General features: G+C 37.9%; 1 protein-coding gene across 2 annotated transcripts; it reads left to right on the forward strand.

Moving 5' to 3' along the window:
- Positions 1 to 768: 768 nt before the first annotated feature.
- On the forward strand, positions 769 to 12,516 carry RB195_003909 (uncharacterized protein; the record flags this gene model as incomplete). Of its 2 annotated transcripts, XM_064201777.1 has the most annotated exons (16): positions 769 to 795; positions 1,853 to 1,983; positions 2,039 to 2,120; positions 2,262 to 2,342; positions 2,407 to 2,498; positions 2,569 to 2,680; positions 3,357 to 3,530; positions 3,653 to 3,910; positions 4,724 to 5,122; positions 5,946 to 6,052; positions 8,499 to 8,588; positions 8,652 to 8,717; positions 10,852 to 10,861; positions 10,912 to 10,915; positions 12,300 to 12,409; positions 12,487 to 12,516. In XM_064201777.1, the coding sequence occupies 16 exons, from the start codon at positions 769 to 771 to the stop codon at positions 12,514 to 12,516; spliced, it is 1,773 nt and encodes a 590-aa protein (XP_064057658.1). The 2 variants fall into 2 exon arrangements, with proteins under 2 accessions (XP_064057658.1, XP_013305410.2); XM_013449956.2 differs by lacking the exons at positions 8,499 to 8,588; positions 8,652 to 8,717; positions 10,852 to 10,861; ... (1 more) ...; positions 12,300 to 12,409; positions 12,487 to 12,516 and having other exon boundaries at positions 5,946 to 6,059.
- Positions 12,517 to 15,505: the final 2,989 nt, after the last annotated feature.

Here is a 15,505-nt window from a genome sequence, read left to right on the forward strand (position 1 = left end):
AGCAATTCTAATCAGGACAGTAATGAGGAACGAGTGAATAAAATGAAAAGATCATCTCCATTTCTCATCGTCAGCCGACTTTGCCTACACTGTTCGTCAAACCCAATCACCTCTAATCACCTCCGAATTATCCCCTGCTTAGCTTTCTAGCAGATGACGTAATATCGCTGTAGGCATATTTCTTTGAAACGGATAAATCCTGAACATATTGATCATTATCACAAGTGATGTTCACTTCCTTTAGAAAATCATGTAAACGATGAAGTTACAGAACTTGAACCGTTAGTTTGGTTTTGGTAAAATTTTTGGACACTTTTGTCTTTGTTGACATGAATCTGGATCGTATGCGGTGCGGAGAGAAATCGGGCAAAACAGCGCTGAAGTGCAGTTCAAGAGTTCATAAATAATACAGGGTGTTGCACTTGATTTGCTTTCACTTTTCTACGTTTGTCAAAGTGCTCGTAATTATTCATTGGCATTTATCTTACAAACAATTTTGGGCAACTTTATTTCTACTCACAACTACCGCCTTCTTTATGAGATCGCGCACAGCTGCAAAGATTTAACTTTTCAACAGAAAAGAAATTAAACCATGGTTTCTTCCAAAGAAAACATTTGTCATACTACGTCTAACGTTTTCAAACTTTCCTGAGATAACTGATAAAAGACAAACACAAGAAAGCATAAAGCCCCCAGAATGTTCGTGATATGCAAAAGCTCCAAATCATTAAATAAGAGACGTCTAATTAAGCGGTTTATGGGAATCACATGCGCTTGACCTTCTTCATTAAAAATGTAAGTAAATCGGTGTAGTTTCTAAAGCAAATGTTAATATAACTAGATGGGTTTATGTGAAACAACATTAGTTCATGTACTACCTTTGATAACACTTCAAAAAATCTCATTTATAAAGAAGCTGCTTCAGAGAACAAATGCCTGACAAGTGTATTTTTTCAACGGGAGGAATACCTTCGCGTAAACTGAGAAGAAGCACAGACTTTAAGTTCAAGACTGCTTTTTAGAAAGAAACATGGATATTTGACGCAATTGACTCAGTGTTACAGACTTAGCACCTCGCAAAGCTCTTCTCTCTCCAAAAAGATGTGAAAGACAACAACAATATAGTAAACAATACTTATGTGGGAAGGGTACACAAAGAATTCGACCCAAACAACCCATCTTCACGCAAGCAACGCGAATTCGAAGAGCATGTCGTGAAATCAAACGCACGACATCATAAGTTCTACGTACCGCACAATAAACAGACGTGTGACGCCATCATTCCAGCTTGCCGAGTTCCAGATTGATGGCAGCTTTTCTCTCGTTATGTTGGTTATAGTATATGTTAACATTTTCACAGATATTGTGATCTATTGATAATTTTTCGGATTTATTAGGTTATTTCCATGTACTTTCATCTTCTTGGGTTCTCTGTTTTTTCCATCCGACGTGTACTAGTACTTCCAGTTTGATCCTAATATTCAGTCCAACATGGAATCTTTCTGGCTACCCCTTAGAACACAGAAAACTCATCATCCACTCGTTACACCTTGTTTCTTTCTAAGATTATATTGCGCTCACGTTTCCTCATCTAGCTCATCTACACATGCTAAATCTAGTTAATCAAGATCCATCAAGCATCTCCGATCTCAGACCAGTGCCTCAGCTGATCTTGTCGCGTTTTTTTCTTTTGCAACTTCATTCAGTTTCATCTGCAAGTTTTTCTCAAAGCCGAAGTTCTTGGCGATGTTTGCGAACAATATTCTAGAAATTGTAACTTCTAAACTGTTTCTATTTCACGCTTTTCGTACATTTGCGTAGCAGATTCATTGCGAAACTGTAGTTTTCACAGGATACGACAATGCGTCGTGGAAAACAGGATGAGAAGAAGGCAGAGCAGGAACGACTTCAGAATATTCTCCTGGATATGCTGAAAGAAGATGAAAATAAATATTGTGCCGATTGTCAAGCCAAGACACCCAGGTTGTTTAGATAACTGTTGTACTTACGGACATTCGATTTTAAATTTTTCATTTAGATGGGCTGCCTGGAATCTTGGGGTTTTCATTTGTATTCGTTGTGCAGGAATTCATCGGAACCTAGGCGTTCATATTTCTAAGGTAAAGAGATCATTCTGTGTTTTCCTAAAAAGTCTGGAAGTAATCCTGCTGCTATACAATTAACTAATTGCATTACTATTGTAACCAAAATTCTGTTCTATATGATACAGTCTTCCTGAAATTCCAAATTTCTTGCTTCAGGTACGTTCCGTCAATCTAGATTCATGGACAGCGGAACAGGTGCAGTCTATGCGGGTTATGGGTAACGAAAAAGCGCGTAAGGTAATATATTCATTATCTGCTCCAGAATAATTTGGAGGAAACTTCCCGTCTTTCTTATTTATAGGCTTACGAGCATTCCCTTCCGGATCATTTCCGCCGATCAATGGCCGACCATCAGATGGAGCAATTCATTCGTGCTAAGTACGAACAGAAAAGGTGAATAAAACAGATTTTATGAACAATAACAGGGACATATTGTTCGTGCTTTCTCAATTTAATTGTTCAGATATATGATGCCAAATTTCGTTTATCCTCGTGTAGATGTTAACGATTTACCTAAAGCGGGTCAATCAGTCACGAAACACAGAAGTACTACTGCTGCAACTTCACTTACATCGGTAATAATTCTTCTATTTTTATTCCAATTTCTGTGTTGTTTACTAGTTACTGGGGTGGAGTAGAACTGATAAGCATATCGTGCTATTGCTGACATGGCTGTATGAATGCTGAAATTGTCCAGTATTTTGTACGTCCGCTTTGATGTTATTGTGACTTTTTCTTTACCAAGTAAACATGTCTTTTTGACTTTTTCTTTACCAAGTAAACATGTCTTTTAAGGTTTGATTTCACATCACTTCAGGATATAAAGAGGGCTTTGGAACATGAAATTCCTTCACTAACCTTCAAAAACTCCTTGAACATCCTTACATCCCAAATTTATGTTTCGGAAGCCAGTGATATTTTTCCGCCTACGAAACGCTGCGCACTATACCACATTGATTTTGGCGTAACTCGTCCCTTTCATTGATTTTTTTCTCGCTTAAACGACATCGATGTTCTTTGGCTTCATCTTAAATATATTTGGGTGCTGAGCAATTGAGATAAAACAAGAGTGAGAAGGCGTACAGCTCAATAATAAGTGTCAGGAACTCTGCCTCTGGTGAAATGCTTTTTTTTACATATCATCATTCCTGTGTATTGTGATAGTTTTCTTTTTTATATATACCATCAAATCCTTGAGACTTTTTTTTAAACGATTCCCTCATTTTGTGACTATAAGTTGTCATTTTTCAGCCGACTAGTATACGGGTACCTGCTTTAGCAGCAGCCTCTCCTACACCTAAACAACAATCCGCTGTCGTTAGTGATCTCTTGGATTTCTCATCACCAGCTAGTCCATCGAATCAGGCTAATGGGGATCATTCGCTTACTGGAGACTTGGCATCTCTTTCTCTCACGAGCGAACAGGTATTGATAGTAGTTGACACACATACCTACCGTGTCATTTTTTTTAATGTTGGTCTCATCACTCTCATTTGTTATAGAGACAATGTATCTTTCAAATGCCCTAATTTTTATCCTTGTTATAGAACGCATCTGCAACAAAGTCGTCAGATCTCGACGACATGTTTGGATCGTTTGCCTCCGCTCCTGCCATAGACACAGCTGTGGCAACTGCTGCATCGGAACAAGCATCACCTACGGGATCTGTTAAGCAGCAGGACTCACAAACTGTGGCGACCTCGCAAGCTGCGGGTGATCTTATGTCGTTGTCTACAGGCGGCGCTGTGAACGGTGAAAAGAAGTCTAACGCGGACATTCTTTCCCTTTTTGGAGACCAGTCAAAGGTAGGAAATGTTTTATTCATGTTTGCGTTACTGGAAGGCCGTGCAGTTCTCAACAAGAATCTCTTTCATAAAATATTGCACTCGGATGTTCTTGCAGCTATGCAAGATCAGCGAAACTGAAGCCACTGAAAACTAGCAGCCAATTCTTCCATTCTGATTTCAAGTAGTTTCCTGTTTTCGTAAGCCCTCGAACTCTCTGTGGAGGACAAAAAAAATACGTTTACAATTAATAAAAAAGAATGAGATGACTTTCATGACGTTAGCAACATAAATACTGGTTAAAAAAATGAAATAAACGAATAAACATATAGACGAATATTGCTGGTGATAGAAATTTAAAGTCACTTTTCAACATAAACTCAATTTTTCTCATTGTTGTTGGTTTTCCAAGGATTGTCATTTGTACACGTCCATTTCGGTCAACGGTTTTCATTTTGTCTCCGATAATGGAGCACTTCGAAAGTATATCGTGGAGTACATATGTTATTTCCGTTGACAACATCTGATTTTCCGTTCGAAGAATTTCTTCTAGTTTAGCTCTTTTTGCATCATGGTTTAAATCCATGAAAGAGCTTTTTTAAAATCTTTTCATGAAAAATTTGATAGGTTACTAGGTTATTGACTAGGATAACTGATAAATGCTTAGGATAAGATGATAACTGAAGGAATGCGACGTTTTCTCATCAACGAATATGAATTATGAATGGATAGGATAATAAGATATGGATGTACGGAAACAGACCACCTTGTTGAACAAATAACATCTATTTCAATAATCAATTCTAAGTTAGATGTATTCAGTTCGTTTTACAGGGTCCATTGCACCCTATCATGCCTGTTGGAGGTTTTGCAGCATTTGGGCTCCAAGCTGTTCCACCTCAGGCTCAACAGCAAATGCCAGGAGCGGTCTTCGGTGCTCCTTCTGTAGGAACAGCAACAATGAGTGGGACACCGATGGGTGCTCCTAGTACGGCTTTACCACCTATGACTGCACCGTTCGGTGGAATGGTCCCACAACACCCATATGGTTTCCCGAATCCTTTCGAACAACAAGGAGGAGGAGGACCGATGATGTTGCAAGGCACACAGTTTGGAATGATGGCTCCCGCTCCGAAGAGTCCTCCATCAACGATGCAGCAACACTCACCAAGCACACCATCTGCCTACTCAACGCGAGCTAACAATGCGTTTGCGGATCTTTCTATTGGGAAGGTTGGTTATTCTTTTCGTTTTCTATTGACTTCGGAGATGGCTCAACAAGCAACATGCTTTCTTCTTTTTGTCACTATATTTGGTACTATGCTAGAAAGTAAATGTTTGTTCTGTGGAGCGAACTACGTTGGCTCAAGGTTTGTGCCCCTAGGTGGGGTGTTCTGAGCCAGAAAATGCTTTACAGTGCATTAACCAATTAGTAATTTCATTCCCATGGTCCCAATGCAGAAGTGCTGCTAGAATTCCCAATAAATCACGGTATTGGGGCTGTTGACATTGTTTTTACTTAGAATATAATACGAGATATTCCTGAAATTCTTCACTAAAAATATTGAATATCAATACTTGTACTTAAGCCACTTTCAACTCAGCTGATCATATTTTGAAAGGTTGCCAAGTTAGTAAGGATAAAACAAAGGTAGAAAACAAAGAACTCACTTTTATTTTCGCTTATTTTGCTCTTACATAGCTTCGAAGAAAAATGCAGTAACTAGTGCAAGTACCTCTTCCCTTCATTTATTTGTTTATTTGTCCATGTTCACTGCATTGCGTTCACTGGGTATTTTTCTTCAAAAGATATTCATGGGATTTACACGTCCACAAAACATTTAGGATTTTCTTCATGTGCATTTTCTCTCCTACAAAAATTTAAGATGTTTTCCTGATGCCTTAGTGATACTTATGATAATGCTATGTCGTTAGTCCACGTTCTTTTTGTCGTATAGATTAGATGGAAGTAATTATTCATGCGTGTATGACTGAGAGAGAGGTCTTGTTTTTATTTCTTTTCATTTTTTTTTTAATTTCTCGACTGAATTTTTAGGTTCTGAACATGAACTATATGGGCGGAAAGCAGTCGGTACCTCCAACTTCCACAAAGGCGCAGCCGGCTTCAACCCCATCTAACATGAACTTCGATGACTTACTCGGGTTGTAGGTCAAATAACATAGGAGAATGCAGTCGAGATTAATAATTATTTGTGAGCATCCTCATAACTGAGTCAGCTACGGCAGGTTTCGCATTGCAGTTAATTTTTTTCATTCTTTGCTCACCCATGCACTAAATAAGATCATTATATTACAATCAAACTTCTCATCAAACAAGGAGGCTTTCGAATATTATTATCTACGGCAGATGCCATTAAAATAGTGATAATTGTTTATGTGATATCCATATCCGATTCTTTAAATCGCGATCTTTCGTGAGACTGACTTTGTTTGTACAACGCTAGTTTATTAACAGCTCACTCCAGCGGCAAGGGCACTGCTTTATGCATGTATGCTCTTTAATACCTCCAGAACGGAGATGCCTTGTCCGGTAATGGTTAAACATCCTCTTGGCAATCTTAGACACAATGACTTCTTAATCTTTCTTGTTGTTTAGGTACTCCTTTTTTTTTCTCACAAACATTTCCTTGTATTCTCATTCCTTTGGGTTGTGATGTTATGTTGTGATGGGCTGTACAATAAATTTTCACAGAAAAATTTGTTCAACACTCAGTCTAGAAGCCCGCTGAATTTCCGAATGACCTAGATTAGCCATTTTTTGTCGGACGATGATTGAAACGGCTCTTAATGTTGCCAATAATAGTGATAAAAAAAATGCATTTAAAAGGTTCACTATTCCTACCTTTTCAAAAAGAAATCCGTATAACAATTTTTCTTCCATCTTTTGACCGGAGTTTTCAATTAGAATTTGGAACTTCTAGATGGAAAGATGGTAAGGTGAGTGCCACCACCCTTCTGTTCCGGATGGGTTGTGTGATCGAGACTCGTGATCTAACTACTTCCAAAGAAGCTACTAAAACATTGATAATTTTGTTATTCTCTGGTCTTATTGATTATCAGGGAATAAAAAAAAAGAAAAGGAAACCGAGTGTTTCTCAAAGAACAGAAAAGTGCGGTCAACGTCATAGAATGCTTAATTGAAAGAAAGTATTAGGAGTATCCGGCTTAGTGCAAGTGAGAAAGTGAATTAGACGTTCAATCCTACGTCAAAGGACAAGGAAGATCAGAGAACTTTCCGCATATGCCGAGAAAAGTAAGATTAGGTGGGTCGGGCACGCGATATGTCTCAACGACATTTGTTGGACCTGATCCGTGATCGATTGGGTGCTACGCGAAATCAGGCGCAATATAGGAAGACCGAGATGCCGATGATCAAAGTTTTTTTTTTAAACAAAGTTCATTCGAAACTATGATGTCCCTCATGAGAAGAGAAGCTACTGTGGAACTCTTGAGTACGATCGTAACAAATTAAATTAAAGTATTAGTGACATTTGCTCGAGGAAAATAGAAGAACAACTGGAGCAGAAATCGTATGTGTTCATATCTGGTAGTCGCCTCTATTGATCACCCCTGTAAACGCACCTACTTCACCATAACGACTGGCTAGCGGGGGACCTATGCCCTCTCCGAATGTTTTGTGCTCATGCTTCACAAAGTTTCCGTGTAAAGCTTTTCTGATCTGGTACTCGCCACAAATAGCTTAATTTGGGATGAAATTGCATCAAGCTTTACTGTATTTCGTCTTCAAGACAGTTCTTCGGTTGTTTATGGTATACAATCTAAATTCATCCTCAAAGTCGATTATAGTTTGTCCTGAAGGTGTCTCGGTTCAGAAGCAATTCGTGACATGGATGTTCATTGTTTCAGTCATATTGGGATAAGAAATCCTTGACGATGCAATCTTCGCACTCTTTTTTCTTCTATCGGATAATGAGTACTTTTCTCAGTCTTATTTCGACTTCCGTTTCCGCTCGAAGACGTGGTCGAAGTCCCTACGGGATGGTGAAATTACTAAGACGTGGTTAGTGCGTGATCCAGAGTTGTACGAGCAGTGCCGTTGGGCGACTTCCATGCCTACTCACGATTTTCTTTCTTAATGAAAAGAGAATTCACATAAGATCAGCGTAATAGACAACACAACTCTGAAAATTAACGCCTTTTTCGTTCCAGTCCTCTAATCCAGATCCTCCGATGTTGTATCTTCCGTCTATATGCCTTCCTAATTTGGCGTTAATGTCCTCTCCAACTAACTTGCCAGTGGATTTCTCATTTTCAGATCACCTCCTCCAACTCATAAAATCCTTTCAATTCGATTTCGTTTACTGCTGTAAGTGGTGAAGAGCGGTTAGTGGTGCTTACATATAGATTTTTACCATAAAGGCTGCAGGACCGTAACATGGCCAGATGAGGTGATGAGATTTTGAAGGAATTGTCGAATTTTGAAGGATCGATGACTGACGGATTGATGGATGGGCAACGAATCTAACGTCCCATTTACATTTCGTGACGGAAGTTTCTTCCTGAAAAAAATGACTGTACCTTCACTCAGCGGTAATTAATTGCTTCTTCTCTTCTTAATCTCTTCCAGAGCAAAGGAAGTGCACGACATTAATCAATCCCTGTGGAGACGCGCTTCGGATGTCCCCACACTTTCGACTACAATTCCGAATCGTTTGAGGTTTATGGACTCGTGTTCACCTTTACAATAATGACTTGCAGGGGTGAACGAGCAACGTGTCAGGTGTCTTTATCCTCCCGGACAAGGAGTGCTGCCAATTTATCGATCCTGGAGGCAAAGAAAGAATTGGTTGGCACTCGGACGGTTTTGAAACATCAATCGTGCAGCCACAGTTGATCCTCTCACCGACTGTACTGCTGGCAGATATATTTTTCTTCGTTTAAACCACCCTTACCGTGGCTTACTTATTTTTCGCCATAGTTCCCAACCTTTATGAATTGAGAAACAAGTCTACGACTCCCTGTCTCAGACATGATTATGGTTTATTCTTAGCTATTTTTTCTGATTTTGTATCAAATCGGAGAAGTCAAACTACTTCCCACTCTAGTGGATTCTTCCTGAACTTTCATTGTATCGGTTTGACGCGTTATGTGACCGCCGTGCTCGGAATTTACTGCGAGAAAAGCTACACAAAAGCCTGAATAAGTAATTGGGAAAGGGGCGTTCCTTTGAGCAAATTACACTTAGAGGGTGAACTGTCCAAGAAAAACAACTAAGTCTAGCTACAGAACAGTTGTTACTGTGTACAATTCAAATTTTAACTATGGATTCAGTATTCCTCAGTGTCCAGTGTACAAGGGCTGATGAAAACACATGAATGTCACTCCCGATTTCCATCGAATATCCTAAAAAACATTTTCACGACAGAATCGGCTGGATTTTTGGTAGCTACAACTTATCATGCTACTCCTTTCGAACAATTTAGATTTAGGTTAAAAAATGGGCAGAATTGGAACACAAACCGTAAACTTCTGTAACTCAGTAATTCTTGCAATGAACAAATTTGGATCAATTTGTATGGAATAAAATGTCCAAGAAGATCTGAGGAAAATCGGTTTGATTGACTTTGACAGGATTCACTGATACTGCTGACTCCTTTTTTGAAATGTTTTTATAGACTACTTCTCTTTAAAAAAAAACGAAGAATAAATTTATTTTGCTTTTTTTTTTGAAAGTTACTGATAAACAATCGTACTGACTAAAATATAACCCTTTAAAGTATAGTTAAGCATCTACCCAACGAAACTTTAAATATTTCCATCTGCTGCTTCTCTTCTGAAAAAACTGTTCTCAACAAAACAACTAATAGAACTTGATCTCGCGTCCATTGATACGAATATCGGTTATCCACCAAGGTCATCTCGGGAAAAGCCCGAGAAGAGGTTGTATCTTGGGGGATCCGGGGTTGGTTCCGCTCATCTCTTCCCAATCATTGTAAAAAAACGGTGTGAAAACGCCGTAGTTTCGAGCGATGTTTTTTTTCAGCCTCGCGCACGAGCTGCATCCACGTGCGAGCGGTCGTGGATCAATGAGATCTCCTCATCAGCTTATTTAAGAGAAACCAGTAAATAAGTCGTTGAAGGGACTGGATCGTGTACATAGATACCCGTTCTTATGCACCTCTTAGAAAATAAAGCAATTTCCCGTTTTTTTACGACGATTGGGGAAAGATGAGCGTAATCACCCCAGAATCCCGCAATCTACAATCTCATCTCTAGTTTCTCCGGCGAATTCACTCACCACGCCGGATTTTTTGTATGCTGCCTTCAAGGATACAGAGCACACACTTCTGAAACAGAACTAACTAATTTTAGACCAAAAATTTCGAAAAAAAAATGCAAATGCCGACTTTTGTACTTTATAATTCGTCAGGACGTTCACTGCAACTTTTTCTATAGCTTATTTTGATATCTCTCAAGCTAGCAAATTTGTCATTTAAAATGTCAACTTTTCGAAGTGATAAGTTTATGTTATTTAAATATTTGATTGAACTGCAAATTCTATTGCGTTTGTGATTGTTTTTTTTATCGCATTCTACTGCAATTGTAGTTGATTGTAGTCATAGGTATGTGCAACTAACCGTCCACTCCAATTTTCCAGATGTCTCCTTTCCAGCTGTAATTCTATTCTATTAAGTGTAAACATAAATTAACGCCATTTTGCGAAAGGCTGGAGTACTCTAGAAGCACTTTTTGAAGGATCTAGTTCTTAAAAATTCTGACTAGTTAGACGGCTGTGCAGCTGGCTGTGTACAAGGCGAAGAATAATGAATAATTCTGAATTGTTGGAAAAGATCTAATAATTGTGTCCTTTTTGTAATTTTCTACTTTAAACCACTTAATATTCTTTAGCGTTTGATTACCAATCCTCATATAAACGATATTTATTGTCCTACGACGGTTCATTAAGCATACAATTTTAGCTGTGATGAAGTTCGGCTGACATGAAGATAAAAACGTGCTGAGCATCCATCCATCGATAGGGCGGTGAGTGAACTTTTGACGGAAATAATATACTCAGAAATAAAATAATTCACATATTTTAGTTGTCAGGTGCTTAAATTTGAATTTTAAGCTCTAAAAATTTAAATTTTTAAATCGTATATCCAAAGCGTTTTAATCTTCCGGACTTTTATGTGTCGCAAATTTCAGCTTTCAAATTTCCTTAGGCAACTGTGGTAGGGATGAGATCGAGACGTTTATAGTAGGATCATGAAGCGCGCTGCAATTGCGTAAGCGTTTGCGCTCAAAGCGGTGCGGTGGAGCGTAGCGGTTAGGATCAAGGGAGGACCCTTGCTAACACCATTTCTCGCTGTAGTTCGCGATGATCCCACCTCGAGTTAAATAACGTTTCCTCAACCTCGGCGCTTTCTCCACCTCACTGCAACCGCTCATGCAACTGTACCGTGTTTAGTGTCGTTTTGCCCCAATATTATATGTTCAGTCAAAATCTGAAACATTGTGCAATTGCGTAGGCGATTGCTGTCAAAGTGACGCGCAAGGATCTTACTTCAAACTCAGATTGAAGCTAGCGAGCGTCCCACCTCGGTCCCAATCACTATAATAGATGCACGCAACATCACTAGGCTTTACGTTATTTTGAATCCTCGACTAAAGTAGTTGGAACAAGACCGTTTAATCAGTAGGATCTATATTGATTTGTTCGGGAATACTCATACGGATTCTTTCCACTAATTACACATGTTTAATCTTGAAGTGCTTATTCGTGCCATGTCACGATCCAGTTAGCAACAGTGCTGTAGAATCGTACAATGAGTTCATACCACGTAAATCTCGTTACATTTAAAATGAATTGGAGGAGATTCCTAGGAAATCATTAGCTTTTTACGCTGGAAACATTGGAATCCAAAATAATCCTCATGCTTTTTTTCTGGTTTCTTGGGATTTTCCTCCATGTCTGATAGAATAATTTTGTCGAGGTCTCTCTGAGAAAATAAAGATTATCCTCTCTTGCATATCTTGGGATCTATATGGAATGAAAAAAAAACATCTAGAATTCTCGCTGCTATGAATTTTAATAAGCGCTGATGTTTCTGGAAGACTTTTATGTAGTTTTATGCGTTCAAACACTGATTTGATAAATCGTTTGGTTCTCATGGCGGACTCAAATTTAATAAACCTCTGAATTGAAGCTTTTGCGTATCCCTTGAGAACTAATCAACTCTGAACACTGCACTATTTTTTGCAATTACAATTCTAGCATTCACTCAATTATCTGAATTTGAGGCTTATCTGGTTTTTGTTCATTCGTACTCTTTGGATTTTCTTCCTGTTTTTTGGTAGATTATCTATTATTTGTCACTATTCATTATTTTTTTTACTCCTTAATGCATATTACTACGTGTTCCAGCTTCATTTCCTTCCTTCCTCAAAGTAAAGGATAAAAGAACAAAGTGTCCAGCGATAATCAGTCTGCATCGGATCCCTTACTCTTTCGACTTCCCCTCAGAATCGTTTGAGGTTTGTGAACGCATGTTTGGTTCAGATGATTAGAGGAGGTAGACCGATCTATTAGGTCAATGATTTTATCCTCTCAGACAAATCTGGTACCGATTTATCAACCCTGAAGGGGAATGAAAAACCTGGGTGACTCTTAGAGACGTGCGGTTTCGAACTATGGACCGTGTAGTCGCAGTCAAGGCTCTTACCAGTTGCACCAAAACCGCGACTAGTTAGTATATTATCTTATGTTATGAAGGTTTTTTCTGTTCTGCTGAATGTCTATTCAAACTGCCCACATTTCGTACTAATTTATTTAGTACTTGTTAGCATTTAGTCGTTTATTATTTATTTATTTATTTATTTAATTAGTAAAAGAAATGTCTGTGAGTTCTTTTCTGCTTCAGTCCCTCCTCTGCAGGGATTCAAGAGTAGCATGCTCGTTAAAATAACTAAATATGCTCCCGTTTTGTCTGACTTAGAGACATTGTGTCTTAGAGACGTAATATGTGATTTTAAAAATAGAGACGTTAATTTCTACAGAAAATGTTTATGTCGTAGTAATTAAGGTGACGTTTTATTGGAGGAAGGTGCTATGCATGTCATCTTTTTCCATTAATTTATCCCAATGGGGAAATTTTCAATCAAAGCAATTAAAAGATTGCCTTCGGCCTTCATTTGTCGCATTGGGGTGCCCCGCAAGTCATTTTGAATTTTTTTTCACTTTTTAAACTTCTGTTCTATAATATAATTTATAATAATTTAATTTTAACTTTAATTTTATAATAATTCTGTAATACATGTATATTAAATTGGTTACTTTTCCACTGGTTAGTTTTTTTTGCCGATCATATCCCGATGTTAGCGTTATACGTGAACTGGAGAGTGCAAAAGACTTCAAGGTTTAAACTATTAACATCGTTCACGTTCGTTTTACATATGTTTTGTATCTAACAAGTAATAATTTGCCTAAATAGCTTTGCAGATTTGTTTTCACGCATATACAATTTTGCTAAGTGTAATTTCTTTGCGATATTTTTTTTGCGAGCACTTTAACGAAATTAATTTCCGTTACTTGTTTTCAGAAATCATTAACCAATAGAAATTGTTGTGAAAATTGTTATTGTCGAATGCTTAGATGGTTAAGGCTTAGGTGCAATAATTGGATGATTTCACGGGTTGGGCTCTATGACATTTCGCATAATTTTATTGAAATCGGATCTCCTTCAGACCAATTAAATATGTTGTCTCAAAATTTACGCATGGTTTGAATTAAATAGAGAACAGCTTTTTTTCCTTTTTTTCTTTTATATTTTTTAAAATTGTAACATAAATCGCAGAGAATAGAGTTATACATGGTAGAACATCAGAGGTAGTGAACTCCGCGGTTTTGTTGGCACCTACACCACTCTTTCGTCCATCACCGAAATCAGAGAGTAAAGAACCAGGAGATCTTTTATTCAATAATTCGATTGTTTCACGGTTTGTACGTCATGTCGTACCATCTTCTTGGAACCACATGTCCTCCACATCAATGTCATCCAATTTAAGGATTCAGAGCTCGGTTATCATGTCGCGATATCGAGTACCATTAACAGTAACTGCTTTGCCAGCCTCATTTTCAAATAAAAACAAAAATTATGTTCAAATGATGCCTCCAGTCTAAAATCCTCACTAAACAGTGGCACGCTACGGATGTTATTCCACACGAAACCCTATGCAATGTACTTTATACTTCAATTTTAAAGCATACAATTGAAAAAAAAACATGTTTCTCTATCCAATTCAAATCTTGCATAAATTTTGGGACATTCCACATAACGAATAGACTCATCTGCTTTGTTGTCGCCAAGGAACTGCAAAACTTTTCCACTCTTCCAGGAAAAATATAGGAAAGCGTTTTGGAACCTAGGGAAGAAATCGATTATCATCGATTGCAAACTCTGATTTTAATATTTTATGCGTTTTTACGAATCTTATTAAAAGGTATTCGCAACCTCTGTAATTTTTACATTTCTTATTTTATGTATTTATTTCTTGTATTTAATCCATTATCAGTTTGCTGGAAAAGTACTACTTTTTTTATGAAACCTCTGTCCTCGATGTTTGATCGGAACTGTAAACATCCTCATCGTCACAAAGGAATTAAACGCATGAGATATTTCGAAGAGAAAAAATGGTCTGGTTTTCTTTTGAAGAACACTGCCCTCTTTGTATGTAGAAATCATATTCTCGTTGCCATTAGAGATTGTGCACTGTTTATTTGATAATTTTCCAATCATCTAATAATGTTTTGTCTTACTACGAACCCACTTATTTTCTTTTCATATATCTCTAAGTCAAAGTGGTAAGTTTGAGGCAAAACCTTATTCCTGATGAGTGAAAGGTAGTCCATGCAGTAGAATATGGATGCTTTAGTCAGCCAAAAAAAAGAGATATTTCAGAAAGTCTTAGAAACTGGAATTTCTTGAGAATATGACCAGTATTTCTGTTTGAATGCCATGCTGGGCTACATTATACTGGATAAACTCGGGATAAACTTATTCTCTAATTGAATGAGCGGATCTAGAGTTCTGGGAAAATCTAGACCACTTAATGAAATCTATGTTTTTTCTAGGTATATGGTGAGATTGCTACTTCTTTCCATTATGTGCTCATTGTTGTAGTTCGATGCTTGCCCTTTTCCTGAATATGTGTATGTGAGAACATACATTTTTTTTAAATCTTGCTTTAACACCAAGCTTTTTCCTTTTTCAAATTCCACAAAATACAAATTTCCGGGTATTTCGTAGTGGATGTTATAAGGAGAAGACAATACGTATTAACTGATACTGGCGTAAGTAAGTATTGTTGAAAATATTCCAGAAAAATTTCTATATGATATGACGTATATGTATGTATAAATATCTGATTTTATTAGAGCGGGAATACAGAAACGTCAGCAGGTTTTCTGTTCGAGGATGTGCGCTTTCAGGTTAAGGAAGTTAAGGAGAGTGGAGGAACCGCTATTTCGCACTGACTTGCTTGACTTAATCGGCGGCGTAAAGTGAATCCTTGCGCCATCGCCAAAATGTGTCGTCTTTGAGCATAGCTCTGCCCAACCTTCTCGATCTGCTG

Source organism: Necator americanus, chromosome IV (genome assembly GCF_031761385.1).
Source record: "Necator americanus strain Aroian chromosome IV, whole genome shotgun sequence".
In the NCBI taxonomy this organism is placed as follows: Eukaryota; Metazoa; Nematoda; class Chromadorea; order Rhabditida; family Ancylostomatidae; genus Necator; species Necator americanus.